The sequence below is a fragment of the Pseudorasbora parva genome, chromosome 21, assembly GCF_024679245.1.
Source record: "Pseudorasbora parva isolate DD20220531a chromosome 21, ASM2467924v1, whole genome shotgun sequence".
In the NCBI taxonomy this organism is placed as follows: domain Eukaryota; kingdom Metazoa; phylum Chordata; class Actinopteri; order Cypriniformes; family Gobionidae; genus Pseudorasbora; species Pseudorasbora parva.
This window is the reverse complement of record NC_090192.1, coordinates 37,497,021-37,517,103: the sequence shown is the minus strand read 5'-3', so window position 1 is coordinate 37,517,103 and position 20,083 is coordinate 37,497,021. Positions and strand designations below refer to the sequence as shown.

The 20,083-nt window shown below is 38.9% G+C and overlaps 1 protein-coding gene across 2 annotated transcripts in view; it reads left to right on the top strand.

Annotated features, from left to right (window-relative positions):
* Nucleotides 1–20,083, top strand: part of dock1 (dedicator of cytokinesis 1) — a 305,592-nt gene that overhangs the window by 186,283 nt on the left and 99,226 nt on the right. For both annotated transcript variants that reach the window (XM_067430394.1, XM_067430393.1), the window contains exons 28-29: nt 4,705–4,806; nt 7,656–7,750. In XM_067430394.1, the coding sequence (XP_067286495.1) occupies nt 4,705–4,806; nt 7,656–7,750 (197 nt within the window). The remainder of the gene's footprint in view (nt 1–4,704; nt 4,807–7,655; nt 7,751–20,083) is intronic.

Below are 20,083 nucleotides of genomic sequence, written 5' to 3'. Positions count from 1 at the left end.
TGGCTTCCCAAGGTGTTGGCCACTCCCATATGCTTGTGCTGCTGTTCGTTCAGGGATGTCTGGTCATGTTAAGTGTGCTCCGTTAGCTCCTCGTGTTAAGCAGAGTGAACCTCGGCCGTTGCTGTCTGGAACAGACTGACCTTGAGGAGTTTCTGGAGCTGAAGTTGGGGAAACTCTCGAGCAAGATCTCTTTCTTTCTCTCTGACTTTTATTTGATCGACCTCCTTAAGAAAACAGTTTCCATGGTGACGGGCTGAGGAGCACAACACAGATGAAGGGAGAGATGAACCTTCGAGGATGCTGCCTTTGTCTCTGTCTGCTGAGATGAGAGTGAATCGGCTGAAGGATTCCCATCCGCTCAGGAGGCCTGTCATCTAAACTTTAAAACATGATTAAAAGTCTCTTCTGTCATATCACTTTTAATTCATTATGTTCATTGTCAGTCTGGGAGATGCTGATCTGCATACTTTTTCTAATTTGCCACCCATCCATTCGTCTATTTATTGTTTCATCCATTCATTATTTTCCTCAATTATTTTTTTCTTTTCCTTTGTCTTTATTCTATCCATGCCTTTCAGTTATTTATCTTTCATTTGATCTATCCATCCATTTTTTTCTTCCCTTCTTTTTATCTATTTCGTCTTTAATCCCTTTCATTTTTTATTTTCATTTAATCCATCCATCTTTTTTTATTTCCTTCCATTCATCTATTTATTTTATGGCTGTTTATGGCACAGACAGACACATACAGACAGACAGACACAGACAGACAGACAGTCACTGACAGACAGACGGACATACACGGACAGACAGATGGACATACACTGACAGACAGACAGACAGACACAGACAGACACTGACAGACACTGACAGACAGACAGACAGACAGACACATACAGACAGACAGACACAGACAGACAGACAGTCACTGACAGACAGACGGACATACACGGACAGACAGATGGACATACACTGACAGACAGACAGACACTGACAGACAGACAGACAGACACATACAGATGGACAGACACAGACAGACAGACAGTCACTGACAGACAGACGGACAGACACTAACAGACAGACGGACATACACTGACAGACAGGCATACATATAGGCATACACTCACTCACTGACAAAGACAGATACTCTCCGAGAGACAGACAGACAGACACACTTACATTAAGTACTGACTGACTGTCTGTCTGTAAGCGACTCTGTCTGTCTGTCAGTCAGTGAAGGTCTGTCTGTCAGTATGTCTGTCTGTAAGCGACTGTCTGTCAGTGAGTGTCTGTCAGTCGGTCAGTGAGCGTCTGGACAGGTTCTTTCTAATGTGATTGAGTGGGTGGACGGGTTCTGTCTAATGTACTGTGTCGTTAGATCTTGTACAGTCTGAAGTGCAGTCAGGTGGTTGAAGGACTCCACTGCAGAGAAACGTAATCATGTGTAATTCCTCCATGAGTAATGCACAGCAGGAATTTGTTATACTTTAGTAAAGTACCAGGATCCTTCACCGGGAACAATGGCATGCTTACAAATGCTGAAGGGAGTGAGTGAGAGCTATTATTCCTCACTCCTCGTCTCCCAGCAGGACACACGGATATCTGTGTGTCAGTCATTGCAGACGTGAAGGGCTGCTGGTTTAGACTAATTGGAAGCCAGCGTTCAGGCGCGCTTTAATTCAGTTTTGGCTGTGTGACTTTGGCTCTGAGTTCCCGAGGCTTTTTTCTGCTAGTGCTTCTGTTCAGGACTCTCAATCGTCCATCAGCCATGTCGCTCATGTCATCCTCATTTACTCTTTAAATATAAATGTAATGAGTACTGACCTCTATTGTTTGTCCTTCATCTTCTGTTTTATCTCTTCTAACCATTAGCCTATGTACCAGTGTTTCATGTATCAGTTGTCAGATCTCCTTTGGTGATGTGTTTAATCTGGAAAGTATAATTATCTTTTAATGTGTGTCTGGCACAAACTTAAAGGGTTAGTTCACCCAAAAATGAAATGTCATTAATGACTCTCTCTAATGTCGTTCCTCACCCGTAAGACCTCCGTTCATCTTCAGAACACAGTTTAAGATATTTTAGATTTTAGTCCCAGAGCATAATGCAGTCTATGCACACTTTACTGTCCATGTCCAGATAGGGAATAAAAACATCATCAAAGTAGTCCTTATGAGACATCAGTGGGTTAATTAGAAACTCTTGAAGCATCAGAAATACATTTTGGTCCAAAAATAACAAAAACTACGACTTTATTCAGCATTGTCTTCTCTTCTGCGTTCCTCAAAAAAGATTAAAACGGTTCATGAATCAGTGAATCGATCAATGATTCGGATCGTGTGTCAAACTGCCAAACTGTTTAGTTAGCCGGCTAAAACAGGTGAATTTAAACAATGGTTAACTGGCTAAACTCATCTCGTTGTCATGTAAGGGACCTGTTCATGTTGGACAGACATTTTAATTGCATTTTGTGTCTGTTAAGAGGCACAAAGACACCCTTTACATTTATGCCCCCAAAGCTGTCGTTTTAGCTGAGGGGGGGCTCTGGACATTAACTGTAACAGCTCCGTGTTGCAAGCACCAATCCGGTTTATTTGTTTTTCAATAGACTGTACTTACAAAGATATATTGATCAAGATAAACTTAAAAAATTACCCGCAGTTGTCCTTTAATGACATACATTTAAATTTTTGGGTGAACTAACCCTTTAATGTTGTAAGTGAATAAAAGTATTTATTTTCCAAGGATAAGTTAATAGGTAGGTGAGTAAATGATATGGTATAGTAGCTTGACCTCACAGCATTGATATTGTGCCATGCGTGATGCCGGTGTTGTCTGTCATTATGAGTCCTGTTCAAACACAAAAGCTCAGATAGGATGTTCAGTAAACATAAATATTAGCTATCGAACCACATTAGCAGAACGGTGAGGCCCTAATCTCTCACTCCAGACTAACTGTGTTTACTGTCTTAACACAGCATGCAAAATAAACTTTGTGCTGTCCAGCCTCTGAAATACTGTAAGTTCAGCTGACTGCATTTGTGTTGCTTTGCCTTCAATTGTGTAAACATGTTAAGCATGAATATTTGACAGAAGATCCCAGTTTTACCTCCTACTGCTCAGTATTTCTCCTTAAGGTGAGATGGAGAGAGAGAAAAAGAGGGGGATCTTGTGATGAACATGCGCTGTGTGTTGTGTTTCTGCTGAGTTATGTAGGCCAGACCTAATTACCGCTGCAGGAAAGACTTGCAAATGAAAATCAAGCTGAGGAAACGCAAAATAGCCCCGGTCACACTTTCAAAGTGCAAAGGCTTCATACGCGGCTGGTTGCTATTCACAGTGTTTGTTCATGTGGAATCTTTTGGAAATTTCCTTCCTCCTCTCAGATGGCTGCAAATTAGCAAAGATGGCTTTTAAACTAATAGAACTGTTGCATGTTGTCATTTATAATTATTACCACCCCCCACCGCAAGTCCACTCTTGTCCACACCTTAATTTCCAATGTTCTACCCTCTCTCTGGCACTTTTAATGAAACTATTTTTGACCAATAAAATAAAAAAAACAATGAAATACGTAACGCAGGAAACCAGAGACTATATAGAGACCGTCAAGGTGTTTTGCCATAACAGTCATGAAACTTATACTTAAAGGGATAGTTCACATTAAAATAAAAATTCTGTCATCCTATACTCACCCTAAAGTTGTTTCAAACCTGTATGAGTTTCTTTCTTCAGCTGAACACAAGGGAAGATTTTTTGAAGAATGTCAGTAACCAATCAGTTAACTGGAGCCATTGACTTCCATTGTATTTTTTTTCCTACTATGGAAGTCAATGGCTCCAGTTAACTGTTTGGTTACTGACATTCTTCAAAAAATCTTCCCTTGTGTTCAGCTGAAGAAAGAAACTCATACAGGTTTGAAACAACTTTAGGGTGAGTATAGGATGACAGAATTTTCATTTCAAAGTGAACTATCCTTTTAACTATTTTTCTTTAGAATTTTTTTTAATGTAATCCTTAGCATTGCGTATTACTATGATATATAATTTATGTTATCAAATTATATTAATATAATATGAAATGCAATTGCTTTTGCCTGCTTAGTTTCTTTTCAGGTTTAATTGTATACAAGCGTATGCAAGTGTTTAACTCTCTCTTACTCTTTGTATTGATGTTACATAAATGACATTTGAATATCAAGTCAGTTTCTTCAGCAGATAATGTGATATTTTCTAATAAGCTGCACTGATTTGATTCCCACTTCTTGTTTGAGGTGTTTTACTGCCTTTTGTTGTTTTTTGCATTTTAAATGAGCCCCCTTTCTTAGCAATTGGTTTCTGGTTAGTTGAATGTTATATTAGTCCCAATTCCTGTTTGTGTGATAGTGGAAGTATCATTAGATTCCCACTGTGTGTTTCTCACTGCTGTAATCAGATTGGAGAAATATTGATGTCAAACACTTACTGTTCACCACATTACGTTCTGTCAGAAGTTGTGTTAATGAGAGATACTTTCTGGAATCGTTGCAGTGTTTTATTTTGTTCTGTTTCTCTGTGAAGTCCTTGGCTGTTACATTGTGTCTGGCTCTTTTTGAAGGGTTTATGGTCTTTGGTCCTGACAGCCGTGAACTGTCAGCGTTTGACTGACAGGTGCTCTAGGTTTTCTACTGTCGCTGATCAGCTGTCTGTCTGTCTGTCTCTTTGTAGGGCAGTTTTGTAGCCTGTATGACCGCCACTCTGCGGCAGATGGACGACTATCACTACGCCCACCTCATCAGCACCTTTGGAAAGATGCGCACAGACGTGGTGGTAAGTTCTGTGCCTGCGAAAACTTCAAGAGGAACTCTTTAAACATGTACACATTCTCCAGACAGACATTAAAGTGCCATTTAAGGTTTAGTTCACCCAAAAATGAAATTGATGTCATTAACTCCTCACCCTAATGTCGTTCCTCACCCGTAAGACCTCCGTTCATCTTCAGAACACAGTTTAAGATATTTTATCTTTAGTCTGAGAGATTCTGTCTCTCGATTGAAAATGTATGGTATAATGTGCCTTTCCAGAAGGAATCATAATCAAAGTAGTCCATATGTTACTTCTGTGGGTTAGTTAGAATCTCTTGAAGCATCGGAAATAAATATTGGTATAAAAATAACAAAAACTACGACTTTATTCAGCATTGTCTTCTCTTCCGCATTTGATTTCAATCCTCAAACATAGGTTATGAATCAGCGCATTCATTCATGATTCGGATCGCCATTGTCACGTGACGTTTTAAACACTGGTGCCACAGCTTAAACAAGGGGTTAGTTCACGACATAGATTTATTTTTTTGTGTGAACTAACTCTTTTAACCCTTTTACAAACTGTTATTGTAATTCTATATGCAATAAGAAATAATTTGTGTAAAATTAGTGTATTTTAATTTAATCCTCTGGTTTTGTTCATTTGGGAGTCACAATTGTGTTGTTGGCAGTCAAAAGTGACCGTTCACCACAAATGTAACTTTTTGTTATTCTCAGTAAAATCAGTTTAATGTATATTTGTTCAATAATAGTTTTTATTTTGGTATTAAATTAAATTTTGTATCACATTTTATATGGTACTTGGTAATTTTTTTTAAAAACGTTTTCATAATTATGATACATTTTTCGTGATGGAAAAATACAAAAAAAAAAAAAAAATACTTTTCAATTAAAGCTCTATTTAATGCCTTTAAATCATGAAAAAATGGGTATATATATATATATATATATATATATATATATATATATATATATATATATATATATATATATATATACACATACATATACATACATATATATATACACAGTCTTGTTCAAAATAATAGCAGTACAATGTGACTAACCAGAATAATCAAGGTTTTTCGTATATTTTTTTTATTGCTACGTGGCAAACAAGTTACCAGTAGGTTCAGTAGATTCTCAGAAAACAAACAAGACCCAGCATTCATGATATGCACGCTCTTAAGGCTGTGCAATTGGGCAATTAGTTGAATTAGTTGAAAGGGGTGTGTTCAAAAAAATAGCAGTGTGGCATTCAATCACTGAGGTCATCAATTTTGTGAAGAAACAGGTGTGAATCAGGTGGCCCCTATTTAAGGATGAAGCCAACACTTGTTAAACATGCATTTGAAAGCTGAGGAAAATGGGTCGTTCAAGACATTGTTCAGAAGAACAGAGTACTTTGATTAAAAAGTTGATTAGAGAGGGGAAAACCTATAAAGAGGTGCAAAAAATGATAGGCTGTTCAGCTAAAATGATCTCCAATGCCTTAAAATGGAGAGCAAAACCAGAGAGACGTGGAAGAAAGCGGAAGACAACCATCAAAATGGATAGAAGAATAACCAGAATGGCAAAGGCTCAGCCAATGATCACCTCCAGGATGATCAAAGACAGTCTGGAGTTACCTGTAAGTACTGTGACAGTTAGAAGACGTCTGTGTGAAGCTAATCTATTTTCAAGAATCCCCCGCAAAGTCCCTCTGTTAAAAAAAGGGCATGTGCAGAAGAGGTTACAATTTGCCAAAGAACACATCAACTGGCCTAAAGAGAAATGGAGGAACATTTTGTGGACTGATGAGAGTAAAATTGTTCTTTTTGGGTCCAAGGGCCACAGGCAGTTTGTGAGACGACCCCCAAACTCTGAATTCAAGCCACAGTACACAGTGAAGACAGTGAAGCATGGAGGTGCAAGCATCATGATATGGGCATGTTTCTCCTACTATGGTGTTGGGCCTATTTATCGCATACCAGGGATCATGGATCAGTTTGCATATGTTAAAATACTTGAAGAGGTCATGTTGCCCTATGCTGAAGAGGACATGCCCTTGAAACGGTTGTTTCAACAAGACAATGACCCAAAACACACTAGTAAACGGGCAAAGTCTTGGTTCCAAACCAACAAAATTAATGTTATGGAGTGGCCAGCCCAATCTCCAGACCTTAATCCAATTGAGAACTTGTGGGGTGATATCAAAAATGCTGTTTCTGAAGCAAAACCAAGAAATGTGAATGAATTGTGGAATGTTGTTAAAGAATCATGGAGTGGAATAACAGCTGAGAGGTGCCACAAGTTGGTTGACTCCATGCCACACAGATGTCAAGCAGTTTTAAAAAACTGTGGTCATACAACTAAATATTAGTTTAGTGATTCACAGGATTGCTAAATCCCAGAATTTTTTTTTTTTTTTGTACAAAATAGTTTTGAGTTTGTACAGTCAAAGGTAGACACTGCTATTTTTTTGAACACACCCCTTTCAACTAATTGCCCAATTGCACAGCCTTAAGAGCGTGCATATCATGAATGCTGGGTCTCATTTGTTTTCTGAGAATCTACTGAACCTACTTGTAACTTGTTTGCCACGTAGCAATAAAAAAATATACTAAAAACCTTGATTATTCTGGTTAGTCACATTGTACTGCTATTATTTTGAACAAGACTGTGTGTGTGTATATATATATATATATATATATATATATATATATATATATATATATATATATATATATATATATATATATATATATATATATATTTTGTTTTTATTAATTAACAAATAAATACATGTATTTGCATCCTTCTGTATGTTTCTGTCATGTCCGGTTAATCCGAAACTCTGCAACTCTCCTTTAGGATTTCCTCATGGAGACGTTTATCATGTTTAAGGATCTCATTGGAAAGAATGTCTATCCTGCTGACTGGGTCATAATGAACATGATGCAGAATAAGTAAGTAGACCTGCTTCATGCTGTTTGCTAACAAATGTTCCCTATAACTTTTTCTCCATCAGCAAAAGCTGCTCTATTGGACAGACTCTTTAATCACCAGAGCAGACACCAGGCTGTGTGATCTGTACCATCACTTTATACTATAACTCGTGCTATATTGCAAATGTTTCAGCAAACTCTCAGGATGGTTTGACAGTTAGTTTTGAAGTCAGCCTCCTGTGCAGATTTTCTTTTTTCAATTTTGCGCTGGAGCAACGTCAGAAATGTGCAGTCTTGTGCGTGTGTAGCTTAGAGAGAGCATCGCTTACATTAACACTCTCTCTCTCTTCAACACATGCTGCTGTTGCTTAGAAACAGCAGTCAGAAATGGCCAAGAATGTGTTTGCGAATATTTTTTTCCCATCAGTGCAACATCAGTTAGTGTGTGTGTGTCAGGCATGTAGCGTGTCTGTGTGCACCTGTGTGTGTTCGCTCTGTTCTCGCTCGATCGGAAGTGTGGCGGCTGCTGAAATGAACGATATGAATTATGAATCTTGGTGTGTGTGTGTATCTCTCGCTCTCTTGTTGTGTATTGTTTTATTCATGCCTCTCTTCTCAACTCCTCTGCCAATCCGCGTCCAGCGTGACTGTGAAGATGAAGGTTTAGCGCGCTTTCACAGCAGCAGGAAGTCACACCTGAGTTTCCTGTCGCAGACTTGGAGATTTTTTTGAGCGTCCCTGATCTGAAGGAACCTTCTTGTTTGTCGGTATAATTGGCTTTTTTTTTTTTTTTGCTGAGTCAAGCATGAGTTCTTAACATTGTTCATACTTATTCTTATACCAGCTATGCTTAGCTTACACTTACAAACTTGGCATGATGCCTTAAGATTACTAAGTGATCAGACTTACCATTTTTTTGCATTATGGATCTTAAAACGGGTGAAAAAATCCCACAGACTTGAATTGTCGGAGGTAGCCAAGCCGTATCTAGAGACTGGAATATCACCGGCCCTGTTTACACCTGGTATTAAGACGCGCTTTGGTCGATCGGATTACAAGTATCCGAGGGAGAGCCATTCCTGTTTACACCTGGTGTTTTAATCCGTCTCTTTTGTCCACTGTAAACCACTTCTGTCCTGATTTCTTCGAGGGAAGGGTTTATGGGAGGGGAAATGTATAGGTTTTTTCAGACCTTTCCATGTATTGGATGAAATAAGCTCACATAATTTCCATATGAATGCGCCCGGAGAGCATCAGCTTTCGTTTCTGCTCTGAGAGCCGCAAGACCCACCAAATGCTGTGTGTGTGTCTTAGAAATCAGGAATGGTGAGAGAATATTGTGCTTGGTGTGTTTTTCATCTTCAAAACAAACTTGGGTCTTCAGCCAGCAATGTTCAAATCCCAATCTGGCTTGCGCGTTTCCCATAATGTTTGCACGAATATACTTGTGTGTTGTTTCTCTCAACTGTTAAGGTTCAGTTAAGAAATAAATGACTGTTAACTTGCAAATACATGTCACTTTGACACACGTATGTGTATAACTGTTCAACTGTTGGGCGTTTACTTCCAAGTCTCCAGTGCGTCATGCCCATCAAAACCTAGTGTTCAGGAGAGAGCCTCAAAACCAGTGTAGAAAATAGCCTATTACTTATTAGTTATGATGATGATTAATTATGATGTTTTTGAATGTAAAAACCACACAAACATCATTAGTTGACCCCAGACAAAAGTATGCATTTAAAAAAAAAAAAAAACAGTTCATGACCCCTTTAATTACTTACCCGTAAGACCTCTCTGTTCATCTTCAGACACAGATGAAGATATTAGTGTTGAAATCCGATGGCTCAGAAAGGCCTTCATTGACACCAATGTCATTTCCTCTCTCAGACCCATAAAGGCACTAAAGACGTCGTTACAAAGCCCATCTCACTACAGTGGCTTTCTTTTATGAAGAGATGAGAATAGTTTTTGTTTGCAAAAAATGAAATAATGACTTGTATAGTGATTGGCCGACTTCAAAACAAAGTTTAGAACGGTTATGAATCTGCGTATTGATTCATGATTCAGATGGCGTGCGGAACTGCTGAAATCATGTGACATTGTCATTCCGAATCATTAATTGATACACTGATATATAACCATTGTTTTGAAATGGCCCATCACTTTATAAGTCATTATTTCATTTATGAGGATTTATGAAGACATTCTCATCTCTTCGTAAAATGATTGTAGAGTCGCTGTAGTGAGATGGGCTTTGTATCGACGTCTTTAGTGCCTTTATGGGTCTGAGAGAGGAAATGACATTGGTGTCAATGAAGGCCTTTCTGAGCCATCGGATTTCAACACTAATATCTTCATCAGTGTCTGAAGATGAACGGAGGTCTGACGGGTGTCCAACGACATTAAGGGTAAATAATTAATGAGAGAATTTTCATTTTTGGGTGAACTAACCCATTATATACACCTTTGCTTTATTTGCATTTTTTAAATAATTTCTTAATTTTTATTTGGGCCGGGACTCGATAAAAAAAAAAAATCTAATTAATTAGAGGCTTTGTAATTAATTAATCGAAATGAATCGCATTTAAATTGCATATAAATATTTGATCTGGAACAATGAGAAGTAATTTTTCACATGGATTTTTAGTATACCATTGAATAATGACTGAATACATAAGCTTAATCAACAAAATATTGTTTATTGATTTCAGTCCAGCAGACCAGTGCAATGTTTGCCATTAAGTGTAGCAAAAGGGTATCTGTGATATTTGAGGCTCGATGTGCTGCGGTGATACGCTAATTTCTTGTTGTATAGCTTGCACACAACCGTGCTCTTGTCGACGCTTCCATCCTTTCGTTTTTTAAAACAAAATGTCCCATCCACAGGGCCAAGCAAAGCGGTCTCCTCCGCTTCTTCGCTCATGTTCACTATGGTTTGTTGTTGCCGTGACTCCGGAGCGCTAGTTGGTGTTCCAGTATAATCGGTCCGTCGAAACTCATTCATTGAAAAACGTTCCGCGGTGCAAAAATAAGTGTGGTTAAAATTGTTAGTTATTTTTTTGCGTAATTAATTAACGCGTTAAAGTCCCGTAGTTAATTAATCTTAATTAACGCGTTAAAGTCCCGGCCCTAATTTTTATTGAAGATTAAAAAAAATCTGATCAGATTTGTGATGGAAAAAGGGATTAGAGCAAGTTCAGCAAAAGGCGGATTTGAACCTTGGGTCAATTTGTGTCAAAACTTCCTGCCATGTATCTTACCTCTACACTATTTCCATTGTAAATGGCCCAACCAGACTTTTAGTAAAAAAGGCGGGCTATTTGCACTTGATGTAAATGGCATCTACTCCAGTAAAACTTTTCTGGAGGAGGACCCGCCCACAATTTTTATTTGTTTCCAACGCACGTGTGTGTCTGCTCGTGTCTGCACCTGCACGAGCTCAGCTGTTTTCAGTAATATTCGGTACAGCGTATCTGTCTTGTATGAATCTGATACAACTAAAGACTCTTTGGAGATATGAAGGATGCAAAACTCTATATGTAACCCCTCATCCCGGGTCCTACTCACCCTGCTTTGTATTGGTCTTAAACCTCTAACAAGGAGGCTAAAAATCTGCAACCTCTAGTGTCAGTCGCTAGAGCGTCTCTTGTGATCAGAGGACTAATGTGAGAATTATGATTTACTCGCACAAGGACGGCTAGCTGTCCTCAAGATTAACAAGAGATTAGCAGATACCTTGTGTAACCTTTAACTGTTAGCTTCATCACAGCACCGTCACATAAACTCATAACCACGATACACCCAATAGTCAAATTTTGTTTAATCATGTCTTCCACTATAGCACCCACCGGTAACATCCCAGCGACCACATACCGATGCACATGATGCAGCCACGCTGAACACTGTTGTGACTTTAAAGCATCACTCAATCCTCATGGCGGAGGCTTGTGCACGTGTAAGCACCACTCTCATTTTTCTTCAGAAAACTTGGTGATCTGCTGTTGTAAATAAAGTAGGCCGGTGCTCTTCAGATGAGCGAATGTGATAAGAAGCTCTGATGTTCAAAGAAACCGGATCGAAATGAGATTCAGTGCGAGATTGCACAGATATTCTCAGTCTTTCTGTGCTGGGATTGTGGCAGGATGAAATATGCGGCTATAATGTTTTGATTTATTTGTGCGACTAATGCACTTCTCAAATATTCCTTTGCTTGTCTCCACTGTGGTGGAATACTGTTGAGATTGTGTTGGGATTTGCGCTGCTGCCATCTGCCGTGATTGGTGGAGAGGTCGGGGGTCAGGCTTTGATATTGGAATTCATGGATTCTGGCAACAGCCACCTGCGTGTCGGAGCGCTGATGGAAGACCCTCCACCCGCAGGTGCGCGCATCACATCCTGTGCTCTGGAAAGTGGAGTCAACAGGTGCACGAGACGGTGGAGAAACAATATACAGTCTCTTTCTCTGTAAGGCACTCAGTGGGCGTCATTGATGGAGGCAGATAAGCGCTTGTTTAATGTGCCCTACAGCATCTCTCTCTGACTACCTTTCCATACCAACAGCGACGTTACACAGCAACTCGAATCACAGACGTTCAATTAAAGGTGTCATGAACTTGCTTTTTAAAAAAATGTAATACTGTTGTGTCTGAACTAATGATGTTCCTGTGATTTTTACATTCAAAAACATCATAACTAATAAGTAATAGGCTGTTTTCTACACTGGTTTTGAGGCTCTCTCCTGAATGCTGGGTTTTGATGTTCCCCACAAGAGCTGGAACCTCATTGAAAATAAAGTTCAACCACTCATACCTAATATTAGGAAAAAAAAAAAAAAATATATATATATATATATATATATATATATATATACATACATATACATATATACATTTTTTTATTTTATTTTTATATATTTTCCTCTATGAGTGGTTGAACTTTATTTTTATATATTGATAATTTGACTGATTTTTCTTAAAGCATAATTTAAGTTTCATTTTAAAAATACTAATTGATGTATACTCTCTAATATGAACAGGAAATGAATCTCATCTTTCTGCTGCTCTGTATGAGAATGCCGATTGTCCAGATTATGACAGGACAATCTAATCACAGGAGATTATAACAGGAGTTTTGGCAGGGGGTCCAGAACTTAGTCACTGAATGATTGCTGACATGCTGTATGATTATTTAATCATAGTTTAAATTAAGATCATTTTCATCCCACTGAGAGAAACAATGTGAAGTTGAGTGTTTAGTCACTGGTTTGATTTACTGACACATAGATGAACATCTGACCGTACATCAATCAGTATATATCAGAAATCACTGTTCACAGACACTTACATGCAGTGTTGGGGAAGTTACTTTTAAAAAGTAGTGTTTGCTTGTTACTCGTTACTTTTTTAAAAAGTAATCCGTTACTTTACTTAGTTACCCCCTTTGGAAAGTAACTTTTTATGTTACTCGTTACTTTTACGTTACTTTTATGTTGCTTGACTTTGGGCAGAACCCAATATCTGTTCCTTAATGTGTAGGCCTACATAAAGTTATACTATGGAGGACATAACAGGTATTTCTTTTTTGCTCTTTATTATAAAAAAAAGTATCAATAAGCTCCTTAAGAACAACATGGTAACCTCAAAATTGGTCATATGTGTCAAAATAAAACATGCATGCCTCATCTAAATCCAACAGAAAAAAATATAACTTAAAAATGGCTTGATGTCGATGGCTTGTGTAAATAAAATAAAATAGCACAATACAGTTTAGAGGCAAAGACATTTTAGCCAAAATAAAATCAAGCACAACTTATAGCATGACTAGCCTCAGAATTAAAAAAGGCAGTATGATGGGCAGATAGAAAAGAGGATATTAGGCATAGGCTTGAGTTGTCTATAGCATGGGTGGCAGGCAACCTATTCCACATCAGCACAAAATGGGTGATTTTACCTCATCAGGAGCAGTCTTTCAAAAAGTTTATCTGAACTTATCTGGTTCTTCTGAGGGTAAGCACAAGGCCTGATCTCATGTACTCAAGTACCTCTGAGTCTGCACTAAAGGCCATTGCGTCTTCCTCCTCCTCACCAAAAGAAAAAAAGTCCTTTTCATTGGCGCTGCTGTGTGCGGCGGCAACTCTGTTTTTATTCTCAGCCGGCTCTGCATCATGGGGTAGAATGCGACCATAGAATGCGACACTCCGCGATGAGCAGCCCACGCGCCGCTTCTCTCTGGTCCGCTCCACTTATCCACCGAACTTTAAATTTTGCCAATGTCAAGGCAGCCAATAAAGCTTCCCTGCTCTCCAACACCGGTGCGAATCGCGTCTTGATAGCCTAGGACGAAACGTACCGTGTGGAGCTTGTAACTATTGCGCAAGTGTGCAGATGGCAGTGTCGCTGTTAAATCTTACCATGGGAAAAGTAACGTAAAGCTGAATTGAAAAATTAACTACGTTTCGTTACCAATTTTTCAGTAGTAGTGCGTTACACTACTTTTTGCACAAAAAAGTAGTTACGTTACTGTAACGCGTTACTTAGTAACGCGTTACACACAACACTGCTTACATGTTGTCGCATTACTGTCAAGTCGTAAAAAAATCTTTTAGCAAAGCTCGCTCTGAAATTGTGACAGATTTCCCAAAGAATCCACGGTGAAATTTACCGAATACAAATAAATAATGCTTGACTGAGACGTTGTTAAAAATAAATTAGCACATTCCTAGCGTTAGTATCCTTTGGAAGGTATTTTATTTATTTTTTTGTCATGTATCTGCACTCTTCACTCGTCTTTTCATCTCACTAACATGCCAATGGACGGAGCATAAGTTGCAGTGATGAAGTAGTCATTGATCTTCTTCTGCAGAGGCGGTCTTTCACCGGTCTGTTATAGGCACATCCCACAATGAGTCGTTCTATGGGCTTAGTAGCAATAAAAGCTGGAACATTTGATTTCTCAATTCATGAACAATGTGATGTGCAAAAAACAAGAAAATAAAAATACTGTGAAAATGACTAAAAATAAAACAGCATTTAAATGTTCACACTCTAGGGAGGGAGTCCAAGGGAGGCCTTTTGCTGTAGCATCTTGTCGTGGTGTAAATATATGTTCTTTATAAATAGGCCTGAACCGTGAACTGTCGGGAATTGGTCTAGCACGCCTGGAATAGCGTTTCTATGTCTTCCAGAATGTGATTAACACATTCATCACAGTGTGAGTGGAGCAGAATGCAGGTGATGTTCAATGAAGACGCCTGCGCTCAGTTAATGGACAGCCTGGTTTAGATTTCATGTGATGTGTGTGTGTTTATCCAGGTGAATTCATGTTAATAAAGTAGCTGTATGTGTTAGAGAAGTTGTCCAATTTTTACATAGTAACACTTTGTGAAATGATAAAATCCATTTGTAAGGCTGTGCGTTTCAGAATTACTGTGCAAATATGGATGTCCGGATACATTCACGGTGCATATGCCTACTTCTGTGCATTGTCATTTTTTTTCTGGCTTTCATAAAATCTAAAGAGGTTGCTGTTTTCACAGATCACAAACTCTCACTTCCCAACAGGATTACTTTGTGGAATTTTAATGAATTTAAAAATAAGTTGATTTGGGCTGCCATATTTGATATGTTTTTGATCCGTGCTCACATCAGCTTTCAGGAAAGTGTCCCAAATTAGTCTAAAAATGTGATCCTGCAAGTCTTAAATGTATTTTTTTCCCTCAAAAACCTGTCATCTCTCCAGCACGTCTCTCAGTAAGAATGAATTGCACCTGCTGAGACTGTTGTTTTAGCGCCCAGTTAATTATAGTAATTATGCAAATCAGCTAATGCTACAGTCACACCAATAAAATCCCATATATATATATATATATATATATATATATATATATATATATATATATATATATATATATATATATATATATATATATATATATATATATATATATATATATATATAATATAGTATTCAGTGTGTTTATATATATATATATATATATATATATATGTTTGTGTTTAGTAATAATAGATTTTAGGCCCCACTTTATATTAGGTGCCCTTAACTACTATGTACTTACATAAAAAAATAAGTACAATGTACTTATTGTGTTCATATTGTATTGCAGAACACTTTAGCTGATATTGAGGTGGGATACGGGTAGAGTTAGGGTCAGGTGTGGTGGTGTGGGTCAGTTTAAGGGTAAAGTTAGGGTCAGGTGTGGTGGTGTGGGTCAGTTTAAGGGTAAAGTTAGGGTCAGGTGTGGTGGTGGGTCAGTTTAAGGGTAAAGTTAGGGACAGGTGTGGTGGTGTGGGTCAGTTTAAGGGTAAAGTTAGGGTCAGGTGTGGTGGTGTGGGTCAGTTTAAGGGTAAAGTTAGGGTCAGGTGTGGTGGTGGGTCAGTTTAAGGGTAAAGTTAGGGTCAGGTGTGGTGGTGTGGGTCAGTTTAAGGGTAAAGTTAGGGACAGGTGTGGTGGTGTGGGTCAGTTTAAGGGTAAAGTTAGGGTCAGGTGTGGTGGTGTGGGTCAGTTTAAGGGTAGAGTTAGGGTCAGGTGTGGTGGTGTGGGTCAGTTTAAGGGTAAAGTTAGGGACAGGTGTGGTGGTGTGGGTCAGTTTAAGGGTAAAGTTAGGGTCAGGTGTGGTGGTGTGGGTCAGTTTAAGGGTAAAGTTAGGGTCAGGTGTGGTGGTGTGGGTCAGTTTAAGGGTAAAGTTAGGGTCAGGTGTGGTGGTGTGGGTCAGTTTAAGGGTAAAGTTAGGCTCAGGTGTGGTGGTGTGGGTCAGTTTAAGGGTAAAGTTAGGGACAGGTGTGGTGGTGTGGGTCAGTTTAAGGGTAGAGTTAGGGTCAGGTGTGGTGGTGTGGGTCAGTTTAAGGGTAGAGTTAGGGTCAGGTGTGGTGGCGCGGGTCAGTTTAAGGGTAGAGTTAGGGACAGGTGTGGTGGTGTGGGTCAGTTTAAGGGTAAAGTTAGGGTCAGGTGTGGTGGTGTGGGTCAGTTTAAGGGTAAAGTTAGGGTCAGGTGTGGTGCTGTGGGTCAGTTTAAGGGTAGAGTTAGGGTCAGGTGTGGTGGTGTGGGTCAGTTTAAGGGTAGAGTTAGGGTCAGGTGTGGTGCTGTGGGTCAGTTTAAGGGTAGAGTTAGGGTCAGGTGTGGTGCTGTGGGTCAGTTTAAGGGTAAAGTTAGGGACAGGTGTGGTGGTGTGGGTCAGTTTAAGGGTAAAGTTAGGGTCAGGTGTGGTGCTGTGGGTCAGTTTAAGGGTAGAGTTAGGGACAGGTGTGGCGGTGTGGGTCAGTTTAAGGGTAGAGTTAGGGTCAGGTGTGGTGGTGTGGGTCAGTTTAAGGGTAAAGTTAGGGTCAGGTGTGGTGGTGTGGGTCAGTTTAAGGGTAGGTTTAGGTGTAAGGGATGAGTCAAAACTGTAATTACAAATGTAGCTACATTAAATTAATTACAGATATAATTACACACAGGTATTTTTAAAAAAGTAAGTACAATGTAAAAACATGTTTGTACACATTATGTGCATTGCATCAAATGATTAATTACAATGTTAGTACATAGTAGTTAAGGCCACCTAATATAAAGTGGCTCCGATTTTAATTTAAATGATCTATTTTGTTTTAATTCGGCATGCATTATATGAAAAAGGGTTTTGCACAGTAAAGTTTGCTGAAGTGGTGAGATTTTGTACAGTTGCCCTTGTATCTTATCACTCTTGGTGAGAGAAAGAAACCTGGTAGTTCAGGATAGTTTTGTTTGAAAAAACTTTCTAGATTTCATCTCTCTCTGGAGAGCTCGAAGTGCTTTTGTTGTAAACTGCAATTTTTATGGGCATGGTTAGCAATGCATTATTAAGAGCACGTCTCTGCCCCTCATAAAGTCTCGTAAAGTTTGTGATTTTTACCTCCAGAGATTCACTTCTGTGATGTCAGCATTTCATCTGCTTATAAAACCATACGGCTGCTGCCTCCACTCGCTGCCGGAGGACATAGTGTCTTTCTGATAGTAGCTGATTCTCCCTCTTGTTTCTTCCGTCTCTCTGTGCTGTTTCACGAGAGTGACCTTTCTCAGAACGTACCATTCTCAGTCTGAGAGCTGCTCTCCATTCAGCCAGTGTGACTCAATTTGCACATGATGACATTTGTTGTGCTCGCTAGCTGCTTGCTGTTGTTGTAGGCCTCTTGTGATTCAAAATGAACTTTACCAAAAAAACACACACAAAATAACAAACAGACAAAGAGTACAAAAGGACCCTCAAGATGTCGTTCTGTTTGAATGAGTGAATCATGTGGTTTGATGTGTTTTGTCAGATTGGAAACTCCTAAAGGTTGTTTATGTCGGAAAAGAATAGTTTTATTGCAAAAGATGCATCCTGGAATTCTTTTGTCTTGGAATTGTGTTTTATAGTTTTCAACTTTTGGTGTGGACCAGAGATTGTTAGGTCGACGTTTCCTGACAGCTTTTTATTTTTTAAATTAAATTAAATTACATTTTTATTGTGATTTTTATTTTTAATTTTTTGGATTGTGTATTTATTTACTTTTTTTCCCCTTCTCCATTCTCAGATCAACCAACCCTCGATCACAAACACATTTACACTCTGTTTGTTTTTTATTTATTTTCTCTCTTTTGGTGTAAAATTAATTCTGATTGAAACTCCATGTGAAATAATGACGATATATTTAAATTTTCATATTACATTTTGTTTTATTTGTGTTCCTTTTAAAGGGGTCATGAACTGTATCTGAGGTCCACTTATGATGTTTTTTTGTTGTTTTTTTCTTTAAAAAAAATCCTAATTTAGAAATAATAAGCTATTTTCTATCCTGTTTTTGACCCTTTCTTTCAAACATGTGTTCCGCATTCAAGACTTGGAAGTAAACTCACTGCTAAGATTGGGTTTGCATTTTAAAATAATTTACGATAGTTTTGTTCCACACAAGTTTTAAATTATTTTAAACAGTGCGTCACAGTATAAATACTCAGGACATATCAAACAATCTGGATCAGACAAAGCAACATTGACACATGGTAAAAACAGGTACTCACACTTGTGTTGCAACATTACTGTCAGATCCAACGTTGTTGGCACTGCATCATCTTTTATTTTCAGTCTCTCTGAAATGCCTGCGTTGAACTGTGTCTTGTGTAAAAATGAATCCGCAGTAAAATGAAGTGAACAAATTATTACTGTCTTACTTTTGCTTTCTATATGAGCAGTGAAGGACCTGAACAACTCCCGAAGAAAAACACAGTTATTTAATTTTCACTCCTAGCAGCTTTTTGTTTTTGCAATGTGCAAAAACATGCAGCGCAGATTCATCTCTACGTGAAATTGAATTGAAATGTAAATGCACTCACGCCACGGACACGCATAGAGTATGTTTCGAGACTTAAAGTTTGCCATGCTTGAGTTAGTGCTGCTTGTGTTTTGTTGTGCTGTTTGTCTTCGGTGGGGTTGTGTGCTGAAGTTATTCACTTGTAGTGATCGAAAGGCTTAGATGCCAATCTTTTTATGAGCCAAAGAGCTTTTGGCACTGTGAAGTGGTTCTCCATCAGCCGGGCCAAACACCTCCGAACCACATCTCCGGTTGTGGATCAAATGAACCCTTCAGGCCTCTCATATTCCTTCCAGTCTGACTTTAGCGAGTATCAAAACATCTGAGGTATCAAAATCCCCTCTAATCTCTGCAAGTGGTGTTTTGTTTTCAAGCCTCTGATGGTTATCAGCAGTAATCTCAATGTTCCTCCTCTGTGTGATTGTTAATCTGTTCTCTCAGACTTCCCTTCACCTCAATCTTCTCTCTGGCTTTGAGCATTATTATTCCGAAATGAACACTTGCACATGTTAAATTTATCAGAATTGCATTTGGTGAGTTTACAAAACTCAAATTGGCCGATAACGTTATTATGTGCTGTCACATGTATGTGATACCTGTAGTGGTGTCTGGAGAAGTCAGAATTTTACGTAAACAGAATGAGAACATGGATCCATCATGCCTTGTTACCACTGTGCAGGCTGGTGGTGGTGGTGTAATGGTGTGGGGGATGTTTTATTGGCACACTTAAGGCCCCTTAGTGCCAATTGGGCATCGTATAAATGCCACGGCCTATCTGAGCATTGTTTCTGACCATGTCCATCCCTTTATGGCCACCATGTAATGGTGGCCATAAAGGGATGGACATGTACCCATCCCATAAAGGGATGGACATGTACCCATCCTCTGATGGCTACTTCCAGCAGGATGATGCACAAAGCTCGAATAATTTCAAATTTGTTTCTTGAACATGACAATGAGTTGACTGTACTAAAATGGCCCCCACAGTCACCAGATCTCAACCCAATAGAGCATCTTTGGGATGTGGTGGAAC